We start from the raw sequence: 26,654 nt of genomic DNA, 5'->3' as shown, positions 1-26,654 counted from the left end.
ATGTGTGCACCACAAGGAAGGACCCTGAATCAGAATGATTGGCCAGAGACAACCAGGAAACTAATCCCATCACCATAAAACTTGAGACAGCAAGCCACACGGCAGAACAGTTCTCCTGGTTCCCTTACCCGGGCGCCCCTTCCCAATAAAGTCTCTTGCTTTGGCAGCGCATGTGTCTCCTCAGACAATTCATTTCCAGTTAGACAAAAGCACACTCCCAGGCCCTGGAAGGGGTCCCCCGTCCTGCAGCAGCTGGAGGCACCTCCAAGCTCTGTGGTGGGAGTGACCATTTCCTGCTTCTGCAGGAAGGTGGGGAAAGGGTTCACCAGAGATCTTGGGTGCAGACCTCAGCCCCCTGGCAATCCAGTCTCTGCCACACGTGAGAAAGGTCAGAGAGATAATCTGCTTCTTTCTCCTCTTTCCAGTATCACCGTGGCACAAGAGCTTCTTATGAAATTCTAACCTTTCAAAAATAGTGGTTACAGAAACTGTGACACCAGCGGATGTTTGTTAGGGCCAGTGAAACTCAGGAGGCCAGAAGGGGCAGATACAGACGGAGACCACAGCACATTTGCTCTAGCAGCATTTTTATTTACAAACAGCAATTTCCATTGACTTTATACCATAAAAAAGCCATTTACAAGCAAGAAACAAGAGTTCAGAACAAAATTAAGCAGCACTGAAATATTCAATGTCACAAATCTAAAACAAAATGAATACAAGGGTAAAATATCATTTGAATAAATAGTCTTAAATTCATGCTATAAAATAATCCTTAATGGCAAGTTACGAGTTGATACAGCATCCGCTTAGCTAGCTTCATTTACTTCATATGGCGATGAAGTGTGGAGTTGTGAGGTTACCAGTTTATATTGCAAGATAATGACACTGTGTTAAGTCATTCAAATTGCTCAACCATTTATAACGGAAAAAAATTGTTAGCCCTACTAATCAAAGTGGTGAGAAAGATGGTTTTCACATTAGGAAAATGGTCATTCTCGAACAAACCATACGTTTACCTCTTACTAGAGTCAGGGCAGCAACCAAAGGCTTGGGCAGCAAGTCCAAAGGTTGAATTCACAGCATACTTGTCACTGAGGGGGCAGCAAGAGGTCTGTTTACTGAATCTGCTGCAAGGCTTACTCCAGGACTTGATCGAGAACTACACCAGCCCTGTCTGTGCCAGACCCAAGGGAACCAGAGAGAAAAGGGTCTCTTGTGGGCCAAGGAGTCAAGCACTGGGCAGAAACAGTGCAAAGACTCTGGCACTTACTGAAAAGACGTATGTGACGTGTGACAACCATTACAAATTTCGAACAATGTGAATGACTCTTCTGAACTTTCAGTTCAGTTGCACTGAGTAATATGAAATCTATGATTTATGAACTAGATAGTTTCATATAAAGAATTTACATAATTCCCCAATACTTTCATATATAAAATTTAATAAATAACCCTGACCAGTCTAGAAGCACCATTCAAGGGGCATGTGCCCTTGGAAAATAGTTTAGGTGTTGCATATTTGAGTCCCTTTCAGTGGAGGCTTCACAGGAAACCATTACAGAATTTTAACAATAATGACGACGACAACAGTAACAACAACAACAAAAGAACAAAACAGGAAATCACAGTAACTAATGGAAAACATTGTTAAAATAAAATACATTGATTTCTTTAAAGTAAAGCTCGTTCACATAGATGATTTCCCCCCTGTCCCAGTCCTTGTTTTGTGTTCCTGCAAACTCTTCCTAGAGGCTATAAAAACTAAAGTAAAAACAAAACCACACACAAATATATGCAGGCCTATGGTCTGGGCTAAGGGACAAATAAAGACTTGGTTATATAACTGCTATCATTAGAAAAGACAGCTAGTCATGCTCTGGAAGATTTAGAAGTTATCAATTTAGCTCTACAGTATATTCTGCTTAACAGTGAACCGACAGTATCCTTTCTGCTGTTAAAAAAAACCACAGCGACAACAAAAAACAAAACTGCCAAGGCAGAGCCAATTGGGAGGTTCTCCACTGACCCCAAAATTAACTTGACTTCATATACTGTATTTACAAATATCATTTCTAAATGTATTTACAGCTTTAGTAGAAATTAAGAGGGTAGAGAACTGATTAGAATGAAAATAACTGTTTAAAACCACAAACATTAGTAAAAGTAGAAAATTCTTTGTTTTCACAGTTTGTAAGAACAGGTTAAACACCTCTAGAAAAGGACGCTGTCACTGTCTTCACATTGCCTACGTGTTTGAAAAGGTAGCTCGAGAAGAGACTCAATTATGAACGAACCTATATGGATTCAGGATATATTTTACTGTAAAAGACTTCTTCACATATCACTTGTGTCTTAATTGTTTTTGCATTTGTTATAAGTGAAACATCTAACCTAAAACTGTACAGAAATAGGGACTTTGCTTTCCAAAAAAAAAAAAAAAGAAAGAGTCGCTCTAAAGAGTTACACAGCGGACTTCGTCTGTGGAGACGTGAAGTGAACTTCGGGGAGAGAATGTTTCTGCTGTGTGGTCACGTTAATCCTCCTGGCACATCCTCATGTGACAAGGCACAATTAATTGCTGCTGCCCGATCTGAAGGGAGTTCAGCCTTCACTGGCCGCGCACACGAGGAGCACGGCGCCCAGCCCCGCGCCGGCGTGGCGCGGCCTCCCGCGAAGCCCTGTGGAGCCTTACAGTACTGGGTTATGGCTTGAGAATTCACTCTGAGCACTGCTAGCAGTGGAGAAGGTCAAGTGTGAGCAACACGAATGGGAGCAAGCGGAACTTGCAAAATGTGGAATCATTACTCGAGAGAAACGCAATCAATTTTTCTGCCCCTTAACAGTCCCATTACAATGTCTGAACCTGAACTGTACAATCAAAGCAATGTAGATTTTTTTTTTTTTTTTTTTTGTCAAAGACAATTTTGGATAAGTCACTCTTTGGTAAACTCAAACCAGTTAAACAAATTTACACACACGAAGAACTCCATGTACATAAGGTTAAGACGGACACGGTGACAAGAACCAGGACATTGGAGGCGCTTGCCCCAAGTGCCTTCCCTCCTCACTTGTCTCGTGTATCACAGAATGCTCTGGAGACCTCTCAGGAGGAAGGCCCCAAGCCTGAGTGAAAAGGAGGTTCCTTCCCTGAGCCTGACCTCTCGTGTCCTCGATTTGGGTGTTTCTTGTCACAAACTTTAATTTGTATCACAACACAAATTTTTTGCATTTAATTCTTTGAAGGAAAAAAAAAATCAAAACCAAACTTATTCATGTAAGGAAAAAAAAAAATTACAAACATTTACCTGAAACCCCAGAACATATTTAAGTGGGTAAACACTGGGGGTCCAGCCTCCCCTTGAGGCACAGGGCTTTGATAGGAGTTGAACAAGTGCTTCAGGGAGAGAACAGGCCCCGGACTTAGGCAGTCTGACAGGAAAAGGCATACTATATACCCGGTTAGCAGAAGCTGCTCCTTGAGCAGCAGGACTCGCGTGTGTCTGGACGTAGTAACACTGATGTGGAGCATGGTGGTCACGCCGTGTGGACAGACCCCCTGTGCTGAAGAGATGCTACTGCACAGCTACCACCCTGGGGGGGGCGGTCACACACAAGGGCCTGAATGATTTTTTTTCCCCCCAGAACCAAAAAACAAAACAAAACAAAAATCCCCAAACACTCCCCCACCCCAACTCCATTCTTGGTATTTTAAGAGCCAAAAAAGCATGGAAAACCGGCAAACATCTATTTTTGTATTCCTTTTAACTCCTTGCTTCTGAGGTTTCACTTTTTTTTTTTCCTCTCACGGGGTTTGTGCTATTCTCCTGGGGAGACACGCTGGTTGTGAGTTTCATGGCCAAGGTTCTCAAAGCAGAAGAGTCTGGAGTGCTGATACTTACCAGCGGCCCATGGCACAAACTCAACACTAAACTGCTCATATTACTCTCTGCTGGAGTATACAGTACCGGAGCAATCTTATAGAGCCTGTTTTGTATACCAGAAGCACATGGGTGAACAAAATATAAAACTCAAGACATTTCCTCAAGCACTAATAAAACATTATCCAAATAGGACTCGGGTTTTTTTTGTTTTTTAAATACAGTAATGTGTTTGCCAGCACATGCTTTTGAGGTCTTTTTTTCAAGCTATAAACTCAGGAGAGGAAAAAAAAAATTGTAATTCACTTTTACCATTACATTTCACATTTGCTACAACTATACTGACCTAAAAGATACATAACATAAAAAATAGCACCACGTGACCAAAAAAATGGAGACACACAGAGATTTGGTGACACACACAGTATCTCAGAGGGCTTTTTAACTGTTGGTTTCTTTAAGCAGGAAACACTGAGAGTGGGGGAGCCGGTGAGGCCCTCGTCAGCACACACAATACTAAGATAGATATATTGCTTGCAATTCCCATAGAGTATATCTTTACAAAAAGTACAAATTCCAAGTTCTGCAGTTTCCCTGGGAACTGCACGTAGAAAAAGTTGCTGTGCACCTGAACTGGCTGTTTGAAAAGAGAAAGGTTAAAAAAAAACACAAAAAAACGAAAAAAAAACCACAACACTGCTTGGAGAACTTTGTAGACAGAACTACAAATTCCTTTCCTTTATTGTGAGTACTAACTCACGGTAGAGAGTGATTCGATTTAGTTACCTGGTATGTGTGTTTCTACAGTACGGAATGAAGGTAGATTCGGAGGCCAGTAAAAACATTGAAAACCACTGCTCCTTTGGGGTTGGCTAATATAACACTACAATATGTAAAAAGGTCAGCACCACGGGTCATCCAGCTTACCTAACTGGACAACTAACAAAAATTCCAAATGGTTTCCAACGAGAGTTGAATACGTTTTATGGCATTTGGTTTATGAGTTTGTTATGAAGCAGAGCTATGAACACTGTGATTTGCTTTGCTTGCTTTTGGACACAATGATTAATATATATATATATATGAAAACCTATTAACATTCTTTAATAAGGGAAATAAAGGGGCAAAACCCTAACATATTAGGTAGGGACGAGACAGAGTCCAAAGCCCTGTTCACATTGTATTAAATTATATATTCCTCTTACATTCACCTCAACCAGAATAAAATCAAATTTGAGAATGTATATATACTATATATATAATAATCACTTTATTATATATATATATAAATTGTCTAACTACCCCCTAAAAGTAATTTTAAATTAGAAAAGGTTACCCATTTGTATCAGCTGACGGCATCCCAGTCTCTCTCCATGGAAATGCACTGGCGCCAGTGCACACAATCAGAGAGTATGCCTCTTGGCAGAAACGGAGGGTCAACCAGTTGGCATAGCTAAATCACTGGCAGATTTTGGATGAAGAGTTCGGCCAAAGAGGAATACTGTCAGCCTGTTTTCCCTGGATACATTGCCCTTCATGCTTTGAGCTCCTTGGGGGAGGGAGGGCGGGGGGTGGGAAAGGATAAACACCATGAAGTGTTCCTTCCAGAAACCTTAGAAAAACTGCCAAGAGACCAAGAGATTTCCAGATGGTTGGGAAAACCAAAGATGACAACAAAGCAAATCACAAATAGGCATTGACTAATGTGCTTTGCGTGGGTGCACTTTTTTTTTTTTTTTTTTTACCATCTTAATCAGGAGCATCGGACACCGTGTGAATTTCCATCCGGGAATCCAGGGCCATCTCTGAGGCCGAGGCATCGTTTTCTAGTTTCTGTTCCGCATACACGTCCGTTCTCTCGGGGGACTCCATGCGACTGCGTACTTCTGCCACGCCGGGGTGGTTTTTCCGCAGGTGCTGGTTGAGGGTGCCTTGGAAAGGGAAGCACTTCCCGCAGATCTCACAGCGGAACGGCTTGTCGTCGGTATGGCCCCGGATGTGGTACTCCAACTGGTCCTTCCGCGTGTACTTCTTCCCGCAGAACTTGCATACAAAGGGCGTGATTCCCATGTGGAGTCGCATATGCCTGTCAAGGCTTCCCTTCTGGTTGAAGGACTTGCCGCAGTAGATGCAGATCAACCTCTCGTTGTACGGGTACCAGTGACCTCGCGCGCTCCTCTCCCTGGGGCTGCTCTCGAAGCCTGGGTTATTCACCATGACCTCGCTGTCGGAACCCTGCACCAGGCCCTGCAGATCACTGTGCAGGTGGACGGACAGGGCCCGCTTCTGGCGGGCCCGTCCTCCTCGGAAACAGCTCAGCATGGATCTGGAGGGGCTGGAGTTACTCAAACTTCCAAACGCCTCAGATACACCACTGGCCGGCTGTGAGGCTGCCTGGCAGTAGGAATAGGCGTGCTGGAGCACAGAACCATAGGAACCCACGTTCACGGCCACGACTTGTTCCCCATCAACCATCTCCGTGTGGTACCCGTCGTCTCCCAAGGATGAGCTGTCGGAACAGCTGGGCCGGTCGGACTTCTCCATCTTCACTTTCACCTCGGTGATCTGGCTCTCCCTCCCCAGCAGGTCCCCTTGCTCATGGTCCCCCTCGATTTGGATCTCATACTCGGAGACGCTCCCACTGCTCCCTCGGTCCGAGTGCCCTTCCTCCTGTAAACGGCTGCTGCGCAGAGCTTTGCTGGGTGTGGTCTCCATCCGAAGATCGCTGCTTGTGGTGGGCTGCCGTACCTGAGAGCAGTACGGCGGGGAGATCTCCACCGGGTTGGCAAAGAAGCTGCTGTCTTTCACTCCATTGCGGCTCTCCGAGGTCTCTTCCGCACCGACGGTCACAGAGTCCACATCTCCCACACTGATTTTTGAATGGATGCTCTCTAGGATCTGCGTGCACTTGTCAATGACACACTGCATCTGAAGAAAGCTAGCTGCTGTCAGAAAACTGACAACATCCTTCAGTTGCAAGGACATTCTTCCAGTGTAACAAAATGAAAGCAACTGTTCAAACACATTGGGGTTTTTAATCACTGATATTGACAAGCCACTCATGGTACTTAGTGCTGAATGGTCCCGGAAGTAGGGGGAGCTGGCCGCAAGGACGGCTTTGTGGGCTCGGAATGGCTGACCCTGAATGTGGACAATGATGTCACATAGTTTTCCTTGCAGGCGGAGTTCGTTTAGCTGGCTCAGGACGGTGCTGCTGTACTCGGGCACATCAAACTGAATAAAACTGCTGCTGTCCATTTCTACTGACATGAAGCGTAATCTGAGGAAAGAGAGAGTTTCATAATTCACCAGTGACTCCTCACTTAAGTACAAGCCGTATAAACAACCATGCAAAAAAGACCACCACCACCATCACTGTAGCTACTGTACCTCCTGGGTCTGCCAGAGCAATTTTCCTCCTATTTTCAGTCCTTCATGTCTCGGTTAATTCACCTAAAGCTAAATAACTTAATGACCAATTAGCCTAGAGTCTTAGCTGCCTTTCATCTTGATTGAAGTAAAACATGTTACATACAGTAGGGCCATCTTTGCTCTAATTGCGAACTTGGTATCCTTTTGAGAAATAGATTTTCCTGTTTCACCTACCTTTGAGGAGTTGAAGCACTCTGTAAAAGATAAGTAAATTCATTTTTTAAAATGTTCTGCCTTATGTGCATATTTTCAATTGGTGTTTTTCAAGTATACAGCACACCGGATACATTGAATGGAGCATAAACCCTTTTTAGTTTAGAATTTGAGTTGCTGTCTTGATGTACATTTTTTCCCCTCTTCAGCTCTACACACCTTTATCTCCTTTGGGGTCGGTAATTCATAGAGCAATGCTCGATCTCTTTCAGTGAAGAGGTTTTAGAGGGTAGGAGCAAGAGTGATGGACATACCAGGAGTGTATCCTCTTCTGCCACTGCTTATGACGTTAACTGCCACCCTGCCTAGAATCCACAGCTCTGATTACTCAAAACTACAGAAGGTGGAGACCTCAGCTGCATTCTCTGACCACAACCAAATTAGATCTGACATTTATATTTCTGTTTTTAAAGCCCAATCAATAGAAATTTAAACACCTCCTGAATAAGTACTGAATCAAAGAGAAAAATCAATAAGGAATAAAGCTGTTTAGAAAATAAGAAAACTCACATCAAATCTGCAGTAAGAAGGGTTTAGGAATGAAATTTATTTATACGCCCAACTTGGCTGACAATGCATCCAAAAGGAAATAGATGGATATGTGATAAAGCAAACAGAGGAAAACGTTAACAAGTGCGGCATCTAGAGTCAGTATACGGTTGTTCATTGTATAATAAAATTCAACTTTTCTGTAGCTTGAAATTTTTCACAATGAAATGCTGGGGTTCTCAAATAACAAATTTTAACAGGCAATATCAATGCCTTAAAACACTTTTATCATTGAAGAATAAAAATAAATGAAATCACTTAAGAGGTTAGAAAAGGAACAATAAGTTATAATAAATCCAAAGAAAACAAAAAAGTAATATAGAAGAGTATTTAATCACAAAGTTTTAAATTTTAAGACAATGTGCAACTAAATTTAAGACTCCTTCAGAAAAAGATCCATCAGTGTGATAAATCACATCAGAGTATTTTTTAATCACATCAGAATTTGTTAAAAACATTTTAGAGAGGAATCTTGTGCCCTTATTTATTCTAGATTTATGATTGAAATCAATCTGAAATCTGAGTGGCATAAATATATTTTCAGGATAACAAAACTGGCAGTATTAAATTAAAAAGAAACAGAAGTGCTAAAGCACAAATGACCTTCAGGTCATTCACACTGTTCTAGATGCATGCTCAAACAGGTAAAGCATCTCTGTTCATATGGCATATGTCTGATACCAGGAAATGGCAAACAGCATAAAGACGACTGTCAACTTTACCTTAGTAAAGAGACTTCACTAAACAGACTTTCTTTAATATCCTAAAGGAAATATTAGCAAAAATAACTCATTAAAGGAATAATATATCATGATCAAGTGTAAGGATGGCTCTCTCTCTCTAGTCGCTAAGTCATGTCCGAGCCTTGCAACTCCACTAACTGTAGCCTGCCAGGCTCCTCTGTCCATGGAATTCTCCAGGCAAGAATACTGGAGTGAGTTGCCATTTCCTTCTCCAAGGATGGCTATATATTATGAAATACACAAATATAATTCGCAACCTCAATAAGTCAAAGGTGAAAAACCATATGGCCATATCCATTCTATGCCGAATATGCATTTTAGAAAGTTAAGTTACTTTCAAAGTAAGGAACAAAATACTCAATAAGCTAGTAAGGCCAGAACAATATTTTCTTAATATAATAAACAGTGTCTACTGCAAACCAATGGCAACATCACCTTGAAAAAGGAAACACATCTGCATTTCCCAAAATGTATTTAGTAGAACACAAGCCCCAAGCTCACCATCACGACCTCCTAGGACTTAAAAATATTAGCATAATAACCCATCTGCAAAGTCCTACGGACAAGAATTCTATTCAACTCAGCAGTTTGCAAACTTATTTAACCATGAAGCTCTTCTCTCAAGGTACACATATTAATATTCCAAAGAATTAGTGTTCCTGGGCACACACTCTGGTAAACACTTTTGTAGAATTCCCGTTAATGCCTGCAAAGCTACAAGGTTGTCTACCCATTACTTCTTTTACCTAACATTGTTCTTGACGTTCCAGGCAAAGCAACAAGAGAAAACTAAGGCATATAGCCTTTAGAAAAGAGGAGGTGAAATTACTTTTCAAGGGAGATATGATTATTTACATAGAAAATACAAAAGAACTGCTTGAAAAAAATCTGTTAGAATCAGGATCTAATAACAGGAGGATTCCAAAAATTATTATTCATAAAAAACCGGTTAGGTAAGCTAATGACAAGTTACAACCAACAACAGTAACCGAAACTATAAAACACTTGGGGGATAAACAAAAAATAGGATCTACAAGAAGAAAACTCTAACACTTTAATAAGACAAAAACACATACAAATGAAGACACATATGCTTCTGGCAGGAAGATTTGATACTGTGAAGATGAAGACATTTCCTGCAAGTTAGTTTGTAAATATAATGCAGTTCAATGGGGTATTTTATTAGAAATCTGACAAAATGATTTTAAAATTCATCTAGAATATTGCTGTCCAACAGAAATATAATGTAAGCCATGTGTAATGTTTTCTAGCAGTTAACATTGTTTAAAAGTAAAAATATAAACTTTAAACCATTTTTTAAACCCAATATAGCTAAAACATTACCATTTTAAGATCAACATTAGAAAGTTATTAATGAGATATCTTATATTCTTGTTTCCATACTAAGTCTTTTTTTTCCCCATTATTATTTCCATTTTATTGATTAGGAAACTGAGATACAAGAAAAGGGTCTTACTCAAGGTTCCACAACACTCGTAGAATTTCATGTCTGTCATACTAAGTCGTTGAAGCATGATGTATATTTTATATTTATAGCACATCTCAATTTGGAATAACTACATTTCAAGTGCTCAACAGTCATAAGTGGGCAGTGGCTACCATACTGGGCAACAAAGATCTAGAAGAATAAATACTGAAAAAATTACAGAAAAATAAAAATGCAGCCAAACACACAGATGTCAAAATGGATGAGTAGGCTATAATTCATTCATTTTGTGACTATACACTGAGTGTATGTATTTATACTCTGTACAAATGTATGCTTGGCACTAGGGACCCAGGTGAGCTACAATTCTTTTGTTGTAAACTGTGCTAAGAGCTGAAAGATCTTTCATAATGGAGGACAGAAGGATGATATCTCTACTGAGACCTCAAGGATGAGTAAAGGTTAGCCAGATATTGGGGGGGTTGGGGGTGCTGCAGGGAAACGTTCTGGGCTTCTAGACAGAAGGAGTCACATGCACAAAGGATGAGAGGCTGAGTCGGGAAGGAAGGAAATGCTGGAGCACTGTGGCACAGCTAGGACAGGAGCAAGGGCAGAGAACACGTGCTGCGACCAAGGCGGGTAGAAACCAGACCGCGACGGGCCTTCAGGGGCCATTTTCAACCAGTGACAGAGGGAGATTTCTGGAAAGAGATGCTGCTTGGATAATATAAATAAATAATAATAAAGCCATATCCCTTCTTCACAACACACTCAAAAATAACTTCGAGAAGACAGATATCAGAAGAAAGGGAGATTTAACTATTTAAGTATAATAAAAACTTCTTTACATCTAAAAAATATATTTTTATCATAAAAAAGAGATAAATTATGAAAAATATATAACATCATGGCAGAGAATTATAAAACTCTTACAAATCAATAAAAGCCAAATAGGACAACTGAAAAGTGAGCAAAGAATATGAACTGATGCTTAAAAAAAAAATTAAAACAGCCTTTAAACATAGCAATAAAATGCTTAACAACTTCATCAATAAGCCAAAATATAAAAATTAACACAAGACATAATTCTTCTTTCTCAAATTGCCCAGGCTTTTAAAAGTGCAACTCAGTAGGCAGTGATTATAGGAAGAGGGATGCTCTCATATACTCTGGTAAGCAAATAAAACAAAAACCTTAAAAAGGGAATTTTTCTCGATTTAGCACTCTGTACCATAAAAAAAGTCATGAATAAAGGCACAAGAATTTACTCATAACTATATCCAATTACGAGGCAAATAATGGAAACAACCTAAATAAATGTTCAACAATAAGGGAATTATTAAAGTACGATACACCTATACACCGAATACCAAGTCATAACTAAAATGATGTTAAAGAAGAATTCAAAGTTCCACAAAATATAAGTACTATGAGGGTAGAAATTTTTATCTGTTATATTAACCATGTGCCAGATAACTGCCTGGCACATGGCGGATACTCAGTAAATATGTGCTGAAGAAATATTTAGTGACACAGCAAAAAATCAGATCAACTGCAAATGAACAGGAAGGATTTTTATGGGTGATTGAAATGGTCTAAAACTGAATTATTACGATAGTCTGACAACTTTTTAAGTTTACTAAAAAAGTCACTGAATTGTATACTTAAGATGAGCGTTTTTATATGTAAGTTATTCCTCAACAAAGCTGTTAGAAAAATCAGGTGATCACAGAACATAAAGAAGGATATTTCTAAAAGTATGTATGTATTTACAAATATTAAATAAACAGAGATAATATTAAAGAATATATATAAAACATTTACATTAATGAAACAGTAAAGATGTTTTAACTTTCTTCTTTGTATTTTTCTGTATGTTCCAAACTTCTATAGTGAACATGCATTTCTTGGAATGACACACACATATATATACACACACATACATTAAAATCCCAACTAGACAATAATTTGACAGACACTGGAATATAAAATGGTACAAACACTATAGAGGGCATTTCAATAGTATCCAGCCAAATTACAAATGATCCCCCATGACAGCAATTTTAGCTCTAGGAATTCATTACAGCATAGTTCATGACAAAAGGCTGGAAACAAACTAAATTCTAATCAAGAGAAACCTGACTAATAAACTATGATATGTCCATACTGAAGACTACTTACTATACAACTAAAAAAATGAATAAGGAAGCTCTTTTCATACTGTTATGAAATAATCACTATAATATATTGCTGAATGAAAAAAATCAGATGCACAGCAGTATATATGATACTACATTTGTACAAAGCAAAGTGAAAACACATATATCTGTGTCAACATATACAGATATACGAGCACAATATTTCTGAAATGATGCACAAAAACAAACAGCCTCTTGGGAGGGGGAAATAACACAGTAGCTGGAAGACCATTAGCTTTCAGTGAATCATTTCAGACTCTAAAATTTCTGAACCATGTGGATGTATTGCTTATTAAAAACAGGTAACATTAAAAAAAAAACTAAGGCACTTCATCTAGCTTTAAAAAGATAAGATCATAATATAATCATCGGAAGAATTTGGAGTCAGATTCAAATGATGCCGATTTCCACTTATAAAACCTCGGGCAAGGTACTTTACAACTTTTCTAGGTCTCAGTTTTGTTTTGTTTGTTTTAATGGTAATAGTCTTTGCCTCATGGGTTGTTATGAGAAAACACGTAAGCAGCAATCTGTACAATGGATGCTTGGCACATGGCAATCAATGTTATTAGCTACTGAGACTTTTTTTAGGGGACAGGATGGTGTAACAAAGACAACTGGTTTTGAAATTAGACTTGGCTATGAATCCTGGCTGTATTTCTTTCTAATAAAAATAACAATGAACATTTAAATAATTACGTGACCTTAGACAAGTCAGTTAACTTTGATCTCTGTATCTAGAAAAGCTCGTGGAAGAACTATTACCCAACACAACTGATGTAAAATTGAATGAAGGAAACTCATGCAATGAATGAGTGTAATAGCTCAGGTATAATGAGTGCCTATCTTGTGCTAAACATCTTACATATGTTAACTTCTCTTATCAACTCTGAGGGGAACACTATGATTGTTGCCATTTTACAGATGAAAAAACTGAAGAAAAGAAGTTAAGACACTGGCCAAAGGTCCCAGTGCTAATGGATGAACTTAGTCTGGAGCCAGAGGTCAAGCTCATAACCACACCAGACTGCCTTCTAGAAACACACCCACTGCCTGGCACCTGCCAAGTGGTCAAATGTTACCTATTCATTACAGCGTTTTCAGGACACACAAGGGTGTGTAAACAGTGACTTTTGGAATTAAAGGGCAAAAGGAAGGTGGGTTCAGGCTTTTAAAAGGTACAGAGTCCTGGGCAAAAACCAGTAGAAAAAGGAAAACAAAAAAGCATTTCTGAAATAGTCTGTAAAACTGAAAACACTTCTGCAATGAGGCTTCCTCCTCCTCCATGTGGCTTTTTATCTTCTTCTCAGAGAGAAAGTAGAGAACTGCACTTGAAAGAAAACCACTGAAGAGAAAAATGAAAAGACCACGATTAACACCTAAGAGAGGAATTCCATTTTTCTGCAAAACGAGAAAGGAAGTGCTCCACTCTCCCCTCCCTGACACTGACACCTCCTTTCGGCTGTGACAATGCGATTCAGAGACTCCAGCCTTGAGCTGCTAACAAGCAACACTAGAAGAGGATTCTCGGAGACTCACACATGAGGAAATTACAGGGAATTTAAGTCCTAGTCACATTTCCAGGTTAAAGGGAGTAAAGGCCTAACTAATCACAATTCTACACCCAAGCCTGATTTATCAGGTCCAGCGGTCCGGAAGTAAAGGAAGTCAGAACCTCTTAGTGAGACGTCAAGTTCAAGCAGAACCCTCCATACTCCTCTGTATCCTCTGTATTAGCCATTTCCCAGCATGGGCTAATCACTGGTTCCTCAAGGGACTTGACCTCTCCCGTGAATGGCATGACAGCAGGCCCACACCTAACTTAGATCAACCTTTATCTTTAAAGTAACATATATGCATATGGTCAAACTTCAAACTATAGTACAGAAAAATATAAAATGGGTATCTTCATTTTCCTCCGGTGTCTTCTTCCAAAGATAATCACTGGGAAGCGTTTGTGGGTGTTCTTTCAGAGAAAACTATAAACACATATCAACATTAACTGTCCTGTATGTTGCTTTTTAAAAATGTATTTAAGGGGCTACCCTGGTGGTCCAGTGGTTAAGACTCTGCCTTCCAATGCAGGGGATGAGGGTTCGATCCCTGATCGGGGAACTAAGATCCCATGTGCTACAGGATCAATGAAGCCCATGCACCTCAACTACTGAGCCCGAGTGCTCTGGAGCATGTGCTCCGTAACAGGAAAAAGGCCATGGCACCACAACAAAGACCCAGCTCAGCCAAGAAAACAAAAAAGTACCTAATACTCCTTAAAATCTTTCCACAGCAGCGCAAATTCATCTACTCCATCCTCTTTTCTGATTTCTTCGTATTCCATGGATAGCTGCGTCACCATGTGCTCAGCCGGTCCCCAGGTGATACCAAAAGCAGGAAACCATTTAAATGGTCATAGCATTTCCTCCTAGCAGAGGGACTGCTGCGTTCATTTCACATCTGTGGATAATGCCAACTCATCTCCCAAAAGGTGGCAGCAACTGTCCTTTCCCCGACAGCACGTGATGTGCTTGTACCTCCCGTAACTGCCAACAGTGAGCATCCAACTGTCTCACTTTTGCCACACTGACAGGTTAAAAGTGGTACCTCCTTGGCTGTGACTTAATTATAAATGAGGCAGATCAGCTATTCCGGTGTTCAATGGCAATTTGTCTGTTTGTCTTTCTGCTGCCTACTCATCTCCTTTGCCCATATCTGACACTTTTATTGAATTGTCAGAGTTCTTTGCAAATTAAGAAAATTAGCCTTCTGTCAAACGTGCTGCAAGTATTAGATTTAATTGCAATCACTAAATGGCATACCGACTGGGAATTTAAATTATTTTTCTACATTTATAGGAAATATTCAATCTTCTACATGCACATAACCAAAGGGAATTCAAAGATAAATAATAAGAGTCCCAGCCTTGTAGTTTGTTACAGACTTACTGCAGATTCCGCCCAACTCCAAGAGATAGGGGAATGGAATTCATTTTTGATAATGCAGGGAAATGATTTATATTGGTTTTTCATTTAGACTAAGTTTGCAGCTGCTACAGAAAACAATAATGAATTTGATTATTCCAGTCACCAAATACATCAGAATCAGTATTCTTTCACTCAGCAGATTTATCACAGCTCTTTCTGTCCCATTACAGTTCAGTCACTCAGTCGTGTCTGACTCTTTGCAACCCCACGGACTGCAGCACACTAGGCCTCCTGGTCCATCACCAACTCCCGGAGCCTACTCAAACGCATGTCTGTTGAGTTGGTGATGCCATCCAACCATTTCATCCTCTGTCGTCTCCTTCTCCTCCCACCTTCAATCCTTCCCAGGATCAGGGTCTTTTCCAATGAGTCAATTCTTTGCATCAGGTGGCATTTTGGAATTGGTGGCATTGGAATTTCAGCTTCAGCATCAGTCCTTCCATCAGTCCTGAATATTCAGGACTGATTTCCTTTAGGACTGACTAGTTGGATGTCCTTGCAGTCCAAGGGACTCTCAAGAATCTTCTCCAACAACACAGTTCAAAAGCATCAATTCTTCGGCACTCAGCTTTCTTTATAGTCCAACTCTCACATCCATACATGAAAAAACCACCCCCAATTAGATATTTACACTGGTATATTTTAATTAAAAAACAAGTATATATAAACTGGATATTTTTCTTCAATACCATTAACACTTATTTTAACAATACTTATTTTGGCTTTGTTTGTAAAATTACATTTTGGATAAGAATGTGAAATACTTCTTTTTAAAAACATACCTGAAGAGAATATTAGTTGAAATGGTCTGCTGCGAAGTTCAAAATTGTCAGCTCCTCTATTTCTTCATAACCCTCTTCTGCTCATTCAACCGATGGACACACAAGCCTCTCTGCTCCCCAGCTTCCTTCACTGGAGTCCTTTCGCGCCTCTGGAGGCATCGCTCACCTTCACACAGCCCCTGCCACAGTCAGCTGAGGAGACTCTGCCGTCACTGGTCCAAACAGCAGGTTCTGGGAAGGATGCGGGCAGCCTTGCCATCCGTCCAGCTACCCCCACACCAGCCTCGGCAATTGTAAAAGGGGATCCCTGCCATCTTCCACCACACTCCCGAGCCTTCCCCAATACCTGGGAAAGTCTGTCACCACCATTATCAATAACCAAGGTTTACTGAACGCTCCATACAGGCTGAGCAAGTTGTAAAGGCCTTATATGTAGTATTTCACTCAATCGTCTTGACCTTCCATGAGAAGGCAGGTACTATCACCCTCACTTGAGAGGTGAGGAAACTGAGGCTCCAAGAGGCTAACTTTTTCAGGACTGCTGCAAAGTCTGGCCATCTAGAGCCCCTACACAATAATCCCTTATCCTTGTTTGATTTGCTCAAGGGTAACAGCAGGACCACTCAGGGAGGCAGGGGAATTGAGGAAAAGGCACGAGGAAAAGAAAGCTTGACCTAGTTTACACTCCTGCACAAGGGTGGTGGCCAGAGAAAGGGACAGTGATAGATGACAAATATCCTCCTACTGCTGCCCAGGGCTCTGACTCCTTCCTCTGTGAGGAGGAGGGAGATGGAGAAGGCAAAGGGGCGCATTTTAGTAATACCCGCCAAACTTACAAGTGCACATACCCTGTGAGTGAGCAGTCTCAGTTCTAGGAATTTACGACAGCACCCTCTTTCAAGATCAAAATCTCCCTCTTTTCTGGATCGAAGGCACTTGTAGAAGGAAGGGCCCTAAGCAGAAAAACAGTCCCAGGTGGCCCTCCAGCTGCGGTATATTATGCCCTTCACACTCACAGCTTTTATTCCCTCTTCCCCATCAGAGCCCTGCACCCTGGCTGATTTTAACCTGCTTTAAATAAACAGCTATCTTTATATGCTAAAGCCTCTGTTCATTAGAGGCCACAGATCCCAGGCTCAAGTAAGCGGTCCTTCTGGTATTCCAGGGTGAAAGTCACAGAGAGCAGATGCTGCCAAGAAGACACAAGTTCAGCCCAAGTTCAAGAGAATCCAAAGCAGCACTGAGACTGGAGTCTAAAAAGCAAGAGCAGGGACTTCACTGGTGGTCGGTGGTTAAAAACCCGCCTTCCGACGCAGGGGACACAGGTTCAGTCCGTGGCTGGAGAGCTAAGACCCCTCGAGCCACAGACTCTGAGCCCACGCGCTCCGGAGCCTGCGCTCCGCCGCCAGAGAGGAGTCTGTGTGCTGCAGCTAAGTAAATACTCCTAAAAAAAGAAAAGCAAAAGCAGAGTGTGAGGGGCTACTCAGGACTGACCAAGTAGTGAGGAAGCCAGCTCCGAAAGCACTGAGGAAGCAGCAAGGCCAGCGCAGGCCGGGGCAAGTCAGAACCACTCGGAGCCAAGAGTGAGCTGGTTCGGAAGACCACGACCACAGGCTGGAGAGTTAGGACAGACTGGATAGCCAGGGAAGGGAGGCCATTCACTCGGCAAGGCAGTGTGGGCACAAGCCACAGGGGAGAGGTGCTGGCCCATCAATTACCATACAAGTCAGCCAGGGAGACTCGACCGACAGGCTGGAAGTAAAAGGTGAAGGAGAGGGATCCTAGAAATAAATGTGCACGCACGCTCTGAAAAGAAAACAAAAATCTGATGCAAGACCATATGACAACAAGGCTTAGCGAGTAAAGCTGCCTGAAATCTCTTCGAGCTCCCACCCGAAAAAGGAACACATGACCACACCCAAGCATCTGAACAAGAGGCTGCTCTGAAATGTTACAAACAAGGGATGACACCCCCTCACCCAGAGTCCAAAGCTCACTAGGAATACACACATTTTACACCAAGGAGCTTTAAAAAAGCCACTTCGCAAAGAAAGGGAAACCAGCTGACCATAATCTAATAGACACAGCTGACCCTGGGAAGGGTGGACAGACACCCGTTCATCACCACTCTGCTCTTCCCCGCAGCCTGCTCCATCCACTGCGTGTGAGCGAGAGGCGAACGAGCCATGAGTGCGCACAGGCTCACACAAAATGCCTGATTAATGGAAAATACAGCTCCCCAAGTTTTCAAAGGTACTGCATCTTTACCCATTTCTTATAAAGCACTAGGGCATGTAAGAAGGGCCCTATTATTTCTATTTAATGTCATTACAGTCTTATGACAACATTTTTTTAAACTTCTTATTTCATACTGGGGTGCAGCCGATTAACAACGTTATAAGTTTCAGGTGGACAGCAAAGGGACCCGGTCACACATACACATGTATCCATTCTTCCCCAAACTCCCCTCCCACCCAGGCTGCCACATCACGCTGAGCAGAGTTCCCCGTGCTCTACAGGAGGTCCCCGCTGGTTATCCACTTTAAATACTGCAGTGTGTACAGGTCCAGCCCAAACTCCTTAACTATCCTTTCCCGTCCCATCCCCACCGCCCCCAGTATGACAGTATTTTTTAAAGACTTGACTACCACCAAAAAATAACTAAATGAAAAGCATGGGTGAGTTTATTTATAATAAAGACATAGAGGCCTTTGCAAGCATGACATAAATCCCAGAAGGAACAAAGACAAACACAAATACATCTGACAACATAGAAATACATGATAACCGCCCCCCAACAAAGCCAGAAGACAAACAACGTTTTGAGGGAAAGTACATGCACCTCTGACAAAGGGCTACTTTCCAAATTCCTTAATTTATATTATAACTCAAACAGATTTGGGCTCACACAGATAATCCTACGGAAGAAGGTTCAAAAGATGTATGAAAAGATGTTTAGTTTTATTCATGATCGAGACATGTGAATTACAAAAAGAAAAAAATGACATACCATTCCTAGCCCATCAGACCTGCACAAATTTTTAAATGTGTGACAACTATACTCCAATAAAAATTAATTTTAAAAAATGTGCAGGTGTAATCCCTAGGGATAACCTGGTAACATGGATCAAGATGGAAAAAGCATTTACTATTTGGTCCAAAACTAACTACTAAGAATTAAGCCTACAAATACACAGTTCTTACAATAGCATATTAGGATATATGAAACAAGGATGTCTGCTGAGCATTTTTACTCACTATAGCAAAAAAAAAAAGGGAAATGAACTCAAAATTCATGGAGAGAAGACTGGTTCAAAAAAACAAAAACTCAATCAACAATGAAACACTACCCAGACATTAAGAAGAATAGACAGGACTTCCCTGGAGGTTCAGTGGTTAAGACTCCTCGCTCTCATTACAGGCAGCATGGGTTTGATCCTTGGGTTGGGGAAGATCCCACATGCCAGGAAAAAAAAAAAACAAAAACAAAGGAGGAGACAGATCTGTATCCTCTGACCTGAAAAGTAGTTCTAATATTTAGCCAAAACGGTGGATGTGGGAGACGGATCATAAAGAAGGCTGAGCACCGAAGAATGGATGCTTTCCAACTGTGGTGCTGAAGACTCTTGAGAGTCCCTTGGACTACAAGATCAAACCAGTCAATCCCAAAGGAAATCAACCCTGAATATTCACTGGAGGAACTGATGCTGAAGCTGAAGTTTTAATACTTTGGCTACCGGATGCAAAGAGCTGACTCCTTGGAAAAGACCCTGATGCTGGGAAAGATTGAAGGCAGGAGGAGAAGGGGATGACAGAGAATGAGACGGTTGGATGGCATCACCAATTCAATGGACATGAGTTTGAGTGAACTCTGGGAGATGGTGAAGGACAGGGAAGCCTGGCGTGCTGCAGTCCATGGGGGTTGCAAAGAGTTGGACACGACTGAGCAACTGAACAAGATATAAAAAAATATGTATGTACATATCTGATTTCCTTCACACACTTTTCTTAAAAGAATAAGTATATGCTGTTGTACCCATTTTGGAAGGAATCGCATGAAAGCATTGATGTCGGTGACTTTTGGGAATGAGGACTACAGACTGGGAAGAAGAAAGGGAAATAGACTTATACTTTTTTGAATTTTTTATCATATAGCTGTATTAGTCTCGCTAAAAATTTTTTTAAGATATGTTATAGGATTCTACCTAGAAAGATGTAATTTTTAAAACCAAAGAATCCACAGAAAGATAGGCTGCAAATGGATAATTTACTGTATCGAGCAGACAATTACAGAGGCGGAAACAAAGAACTGTGAGAGCAATGACAAGACTGATTACTTTTGACCAAAGAAAAATCTTTAATCCAACAGAACAAAGAAAAACTTCATGGTGGAAGCAATATTTGAACAGGACTTTGCATTTCAAATGGAACAGGAAGAAGACTCCAGGCAGAAGGACTGGGAGAATCAGAGAACAGTGGGGTGAAAATGTATGGTGTCTGGGGCAGTGGCCAGGCCCCAGGTACAAGGAGTGACCAGGCAAAGAGGAATGCCACGGTGGGAACATGGAAGTCCTTGAATACCACACTGGAAATCTCCAACTGGATCCTGGGGGCTGCCAATTTGAACATGAGTCCAAAGAAGGACTCCACAGGACTTGGAGACTGAGGTACGCTATCCACTTTGGAAGGCAAGTTAGCTCCGCCTCAGACAAGCTGCCTTCAGGCTGCCCTCCGGGCAACTGAACAGAGTTGGCCAATAAACCATTTGGGAGTAACTAAAAACCGTAGTAGCCAAGGACCCATGTGCTACATGTGGTTACCCAGGGAGAAAAAACAGACAAGACAGTTGAGAAGAGATTTGCTCCCACTGTAATACGGTATCTCATGAAAGAGGAAACATCCACATCTAGTGCTCCCTTCAACACACCACTTCACTGACGAGCACAATTGTGCGTCACGCCTTTTGTTAAGCTGTAAGGAATCCGAGCAATGAAAACCAGAACCTAGACGAGTGCCATCTTCCCGCAGTGCTAACCCATTCCAAAGAGAACCTAAAGATACGAAAAGACACTTGCACGTCACCTGGGCAGAATACCCACGAGTCTTGAAATCCCCTCGACAAAATCCTTGGGTAAAGTCCAGGAACTGTTTCCCCATAATGACAACCTGAACAAAAGTAAAAGTGTAAAACCTAAGCAATTGAGATGTGCTGATTTCTGAGCCAGCTATGCTGCTGAGGGCATGCCCCGGGCCGGGGGTGGGGGGCTCTCTGTGGTCAGAGACTGTGTGCCCACAGCCGAGCAGACAAAGGCACTCAGCACCCCAACCAAGCCAGTGGCTCAGCTTTCAACCTTTCCTGCTCAACACCCAAGAGATGTAGGATCATCTCACCAGCAGGAAAAATCTAGCAAGGTAGTTCACTCCCATCTAACCCATAAACACTCTCATTTGCTCTTCATTTAAAAATACCCGGTGACACTTCCAAGAAAGGAAAGCAAGGTTACAAATTTGGAAGTTGTTTAAGGCACCAGGAGGTACCCATTATTCTCCATCAAGATGCTCATGATTCCAAACCCAGATTCGCACCTGCTGGCTTCAGTCACTTGCTGATACCGGAGACCAACTCAAGCTAGACTTCATCAGGCACTGAAGACCCTGAAGATCCCTAGTTTTCATTCTTAAACAAAAAGTCATTAAAAAGACTGCAGATGGGAGCACTGGGGACAACAGGCGTGGAAACGGCAGTAACAACGGTATAAAAATAACTTTCCTAGGTGTTTCTGCCTGGGTCTAGGTCAAAACTAAAACTGAGCTGTCATGAATTACAATCTAATCCTTCAGAAAGCAGCAGCCGAAAAACACCAGGCCTTCCCGAAACATTGTGGTGCTGCTGAAACCCAATGCAAGAAAAAATAAATAAATAAAATGGCATTCCGTGATGGATATTCATGAAGCACTCATCCTAATTTAAAAGAAAACAAGTCTAGAGTTCTTACTGCATTAATTCATGTGAGCCTGAAAGAACATTTTTATCCAAACTGTGAGATTTCCTACCAAGGCGCTAACATTCTCCAAGTCTGCTCAGCTACACCAATTCTGAGAGCGCAGTGTGGTTTGACAGTGGGGATTGTCTTTCAGTCAGTACAAAACATCAGAAGCTTCTTCTGAGTTTTCCAAGCAGGGTAGGAATGCACTCTTTAACCTGACTGGCAGTAACAGTTACTGAGCTCCACCTGTGTACTGTACGCTAAGTAAGCTTTCTACCTGCTCACCGAATCTTCATGACCTCACCATGAGACAGACACTGCAGCTGCACCCATTCTACAGATGGAAAAACACTCAGAGAAGCTAAGACCCTCTCCCAATTCATCCCAACTCACTAATGGCTGAGCCAGGATTTGAACCTAGATTTGACAGTCTCCAGAACCAGGATTCTTCTCTCCTATAAGAGTAAGACTTTAATCCAGGCACAGTGGTGAGAATTCGGGGCTTTATTGGTGCTAGAGCCTTACTGATCACCTCTGAGTAGGAAAAAACATTCTCACTTAAAGGTGTATTGTTACACCAACATAGTAATAATTAAGGGGCTACTTGTAAGCCCCTGCTTGTACTTTGCAGCCATTTCTCTGCATAAAGTCCATTCTTTTTACTTCTATGAAGTGGGCAATTAGATGTTTAAAATTCTATCATGAAATAGAAAGATTAGTTCCAGTTAAAGGAATAAATAAGGAACTTCCCCGGTGGTCCAGTGGTTAAGAATACACCTTGCAATGCAGGGGACGTGGGTTCAATCCCTGGTCCAGGAAAATCCCACGTGCCACAGGGCAACTAAGCCCACGAATCACAAATGCCGAGCCTCAGCCACAACTAAGACCTGAGGCAGCCAAATAAATAAAGTCAGAAAAGGAAAACGAATAAATACGCTTTCTCAGGGCAAAGAACCCAATCAAGTCAAGGAGTTGCCTCTTATCTGCACACTGCTGGCATGTCAAGGGGCACTGGACCTGGGAAATAGATTAAGTCTGAACCTCTTATACTGAAAGGATTAGAAAAGCTCACCTTGAATTGCTTTCTTCCATGAGGTTTTCCATGCCATCAGTACAACCAGAAAATAACCATTAGAAATTAAACTGACTTCAGTTGATGAGCTTCACTAAGCTAAATTCAGCAGTTTGTCAGCTACAAAACATTAAATGAACACAATTAAGAAGTCTGAAAAACATTAAGTAGAATTCAAACTTGAGAAAGATGAAAATTAATGGGAATAAAACATAATGATGCATTCCAGATTTGTGATACAGATAGTTCTGACAACTGCTTCAGCTGAAAGGTAGAATGAGGATCCAGAGACACGTAGAAACCCAGAGCTCAGTAGACACACCGAGGTTCAGCATCCTGGCATGTCCCCACCTTCATACATTTACACCTCACAATAATGATGAAGATGAAAACTTACTAATTGGTTACCAAGTGCTATAAACTTTGCCACCTCCTTCACATACGTCTTTTCATTTCAAAATTCACAGAATCTTAGGAAATGGCTTTTATTATCCCCACACTACAAACGAGAAAACAAGAGAGTCAAAGACATTATATAAATGGTCCAAGCGCACATGGCTAGTAAGGAGCCCTGCTGGGATTCAAACCCAGACCTGATGCCCAAGCTCATGTTCTTTCCCCACAACCTCCCACTGAAGAATTACATGACTTTTTCTTTTCCCATAATCAAGAGCAAAGATTTTAATGTTTCAAAGATTCGTTTTATGTTTTCTGCACTCAAAGAAGGAAAGCTGAAAACACCTGCCTTAAATGGCAGCATTAGACATCAATGACATATGACAGAGAAAACTGATAATGAGAGTCTCCTTTAAAAAGAGGGGGTTTAAAAAAATGTTTATAAGTCATTTACCAACAAAAACCATTAAGTGTTTGCATACCTGTTATAAAAGTGCAGCTACAATATTAGATAAGTATTAAGACAAAATGCCCTCCAAAAACGCCCATTCCAGCTGGGACAAGAGCAAGTTCAATAACCAAGGAACAAGTGCTGAGACCTGTGCTTTAGATTCTGAGTGCCACAAAGGCATGGATGGGGGTAGGGCAGTCAGGGAACACCCTCTGGAGGAAGTATATCTTCAGCAGGGGCTTGAAGGAAGTGAAATGGAGAATTTACACAGAGAAGAAAAAGGAGGCCGGTACTTCAGAAGGGGGAACTAGAGGAGCAAGGCCTAGAGGCAGTCACAAACTCATTTCTGTAGGAGACAGACAGGGAGGAGAAGCAGTGGGTAAGGTCCAAGGAGGCGACCAGGGGCCAAACCAAGGAGAGCCTTGAAAAGACGGGGTGGGCACTGACTGGACACATGCAGCAGGCAGAGGACTCTGAAAGTGGTATAAATACACAGTCTTTTAGCTGACGTCCCGGCCCTGAGCCTCTCCCTTCCCCTCCTGGAAATGATCATCAACTACTACCTCTGGTCTCTGGCCTCTCACCACTGACTTCAGAATAGTTTCAACTTTGGCCTAGTGATCAAGTTCTTTCAGGAACCAGCCCAGCCAATCTTTTCCTCTTATCCCTTCCTATATGCACCCTTCTCCACAAGGAGATTGGTCTATTCACTAGCTCCACAGGATCACTGGGTCTGACTCTTCTTTTCCTACCTGAGTCCTACTCATCCTTTAACAGCCAGCTCAAATGCCACCCCTTTCACTAAGCCTTCCCTGACCATTTGGCCTACAGTGACCTCCATCTCTCCTCCCTCTTAATTCTACAGCTCATAGGCTTGTCTCATCAATCAGTCACCTTTGCACAGGTAGAGTCTCCGCACCCAGCGTAAAGCTGCTTGGAGACTGTAAGTGTGCCTCCACTACTTTACCCCACCACATGGAACAGCGTCTTGACATTTAATAAGCAAGCACTCAACTCTTTTTTTGACTTCCAACATTAAGTTTGGCATTAGCATAAAGGAAGGGTGGGGGAGGTGGGGGGACTTCTGAAGTCTGAGACGGCTAAGAAGCTGTTGCAATAATCCAGATGTCAAGCAAAGAGGGCCTGACTAGGGAACAAAGGGAAAATGGGCAGATATAAACAACAAAAAATTTTGTGCGTGCAAAAACTCTGCAGGACGTGACTGACTCCTGCCAGGAACAAAAGCGAGGGATGAATTACGATAAGGCAAGGTTTAGAAAGGCTTCTTGGATTCATTTTAAAGACTGTCTGAAACCAAGTGTATTAAGTGGCTAAAAAGTCCAGATCTGCAAACTCTTCGGTGAAACTGCCCAGTATCTTGAACCAGGGACAGCCCTTCCAATTTCAGACATATATAGACTGACAGAACTGAAAGCGTCTCTAGAGAGCTCATCTAAATACCCTCACTGCTCAAAGTGGGAATCTGAGGTCCAACATGGAAAAGGCTGCTGAAACCTCAAGTCTGAGACTCGCAGACTGTTGACGCCCCAAGGCACAAGCCGGCTAGCCTAGAAGGACACTGGCGACACCCCCCAGGCCAGCCCAGCCCTCCGTAATGGCAGGACTTTCCGAGGGCAAGAGTGACCATGGAGACGTCTAGGGCCAAGCACGACGTGCCGTCGCCTGTTTACCTGGAGAAAAGCGGTGGCATGGGTGCAGGGGCTCGGTTGCAGCCATCAGCAGGGCCGACCCCACGGCCTGGCACGGCTCTCCAGGGGACTTAACCATCCGGCCTCCCGGTACAAAGCCGGAGCGCCCCCCGGGGCCGAGGAGCCCGGAAGCAGGAGATCCCGAGACGCCCAGGGCGGAGGCTGGGGGAGTCCGGGGCAGCTGGCTGAGTGCGACCCTCAGCCCCGCAAGCAGCGTCCTGACACCGGGGGCCAAAGTAAGGCTGGCCCGTCGGGGGCGCGCGCCTGGCCGGAGCAGGTGCCCGGGGCCTCCCGACCCCGCCCGGCCTCGGCTCCAGCCCGCGCCACCCGCCCACCCGCCGGCCCGCTGGACTGACCAGGCGCGGAGGCTCCAGCCCCGCCGCGCCCAGAGCGAGCCGGACAGCGGCCCGGGACTGTCTCCGACCCCGCCGGCTACGCCCGCGCCTCGCCCGCTGCCCGCCACCCCCTCGCCGGCGCGCCTCACCTGCCGAGAGCGCCGCGCTCACATCGCCCGCCCGCGGCGCCCCCTCCGCCGCCGCCGGCGCCAGGCCCGTCCCCGCCGCTCCGGCTGCCGCCCCAGCCCGCGCCCCCCGCCCCCGGAAGCGCTTCCCGGCCCCGCCCCCTCAGCGCCGGCGCTTCCGGGCAAGCGCGGAGTCCGGTCCTGGCGACGCAGCCCGGGCCTCTCTCCGGGACTCCGGGTCCCGTATTCCGCCTGGGCCGCGTCCAGAAGCCTCGCTGCGGACGAATGGGCGAGCTGCAGTCTCGGTCCCGACTTCGGGAAGGGACCGGGGGGTGGCAGCTCCTCGGACCGCG

The 26,654-nt window shown here is 43.0% G+C and overlaps 1 protein-coding gene across 2 annotated transcripts; it reads right to left on the bottom strand.

Moving 5' to 3' along the window:
* Positions 1-570: 570 nt before the first annotated feature.
* ZBTB34 (zinc finger and BTB domain containing 34) lies at positions 571-26,440 on the bottom strand. 2 transcript variants are annotated; one of them, XM_043469587.1, is made up of 2 exons: positions 26,326-26,440; positions 571-7,161 (listed from the first exon to the last, which is right to left on the bottom strand). In XM_043469587.1, the coding sequence occupies exon 2, from the start codon at positions 7,149-7,151 to the stop codon at positions 5,631-5,633; it is 1,521 nt and encodes a 506-aa protein (XP_043325522.1). In that variant the 5' UTR covers positions 7,152-7,161; positions 26,326-26,440; the 3' UTR covers positions 571-5,630. The 2 variants fall into 2 exon arrangements, with proteins under 2 accessions (XP_043325522.1, XP_043325521.1); XM_043469586.1 differs by lacking the exon at positions 26,326-26,440 and adding an exon at positions 16,227-18,715.
* Between the last annotated feature and the right edge of the window lie 214 nt (positions 26,441-26,654).

This window comes from Cervus canadensis, chromosome 5 (genome assembly GCF_019320065.1).
Source record: "Cervus canadensis isolate Bull #8, Minnesota chromosome 5, ASM1932006v1, whole genome shotgun sequence".
NCBI classification, from domain to species: Eukaryota; Metazoa; Chordata; class Mammalia; order Artiodactyla; family Cervidae; genus Cervus; species Cervus canadensis.
The sequence above is the reverse complement of the archived record's forward strand: the minus strand, read 5'-3'. Positions and strand labels throughout refer to the sequence as shown.

Bases quoted from the DNA above. Each gene is read 5' to 3' on its own strand.
- ZBTB34 (XM_043469587.1), bottom strand. From the start codon at position 7,151: ATGTCAGTAGAAATGGACAGCAGCAGTTTTATTCAGTTTGATGTGCCC.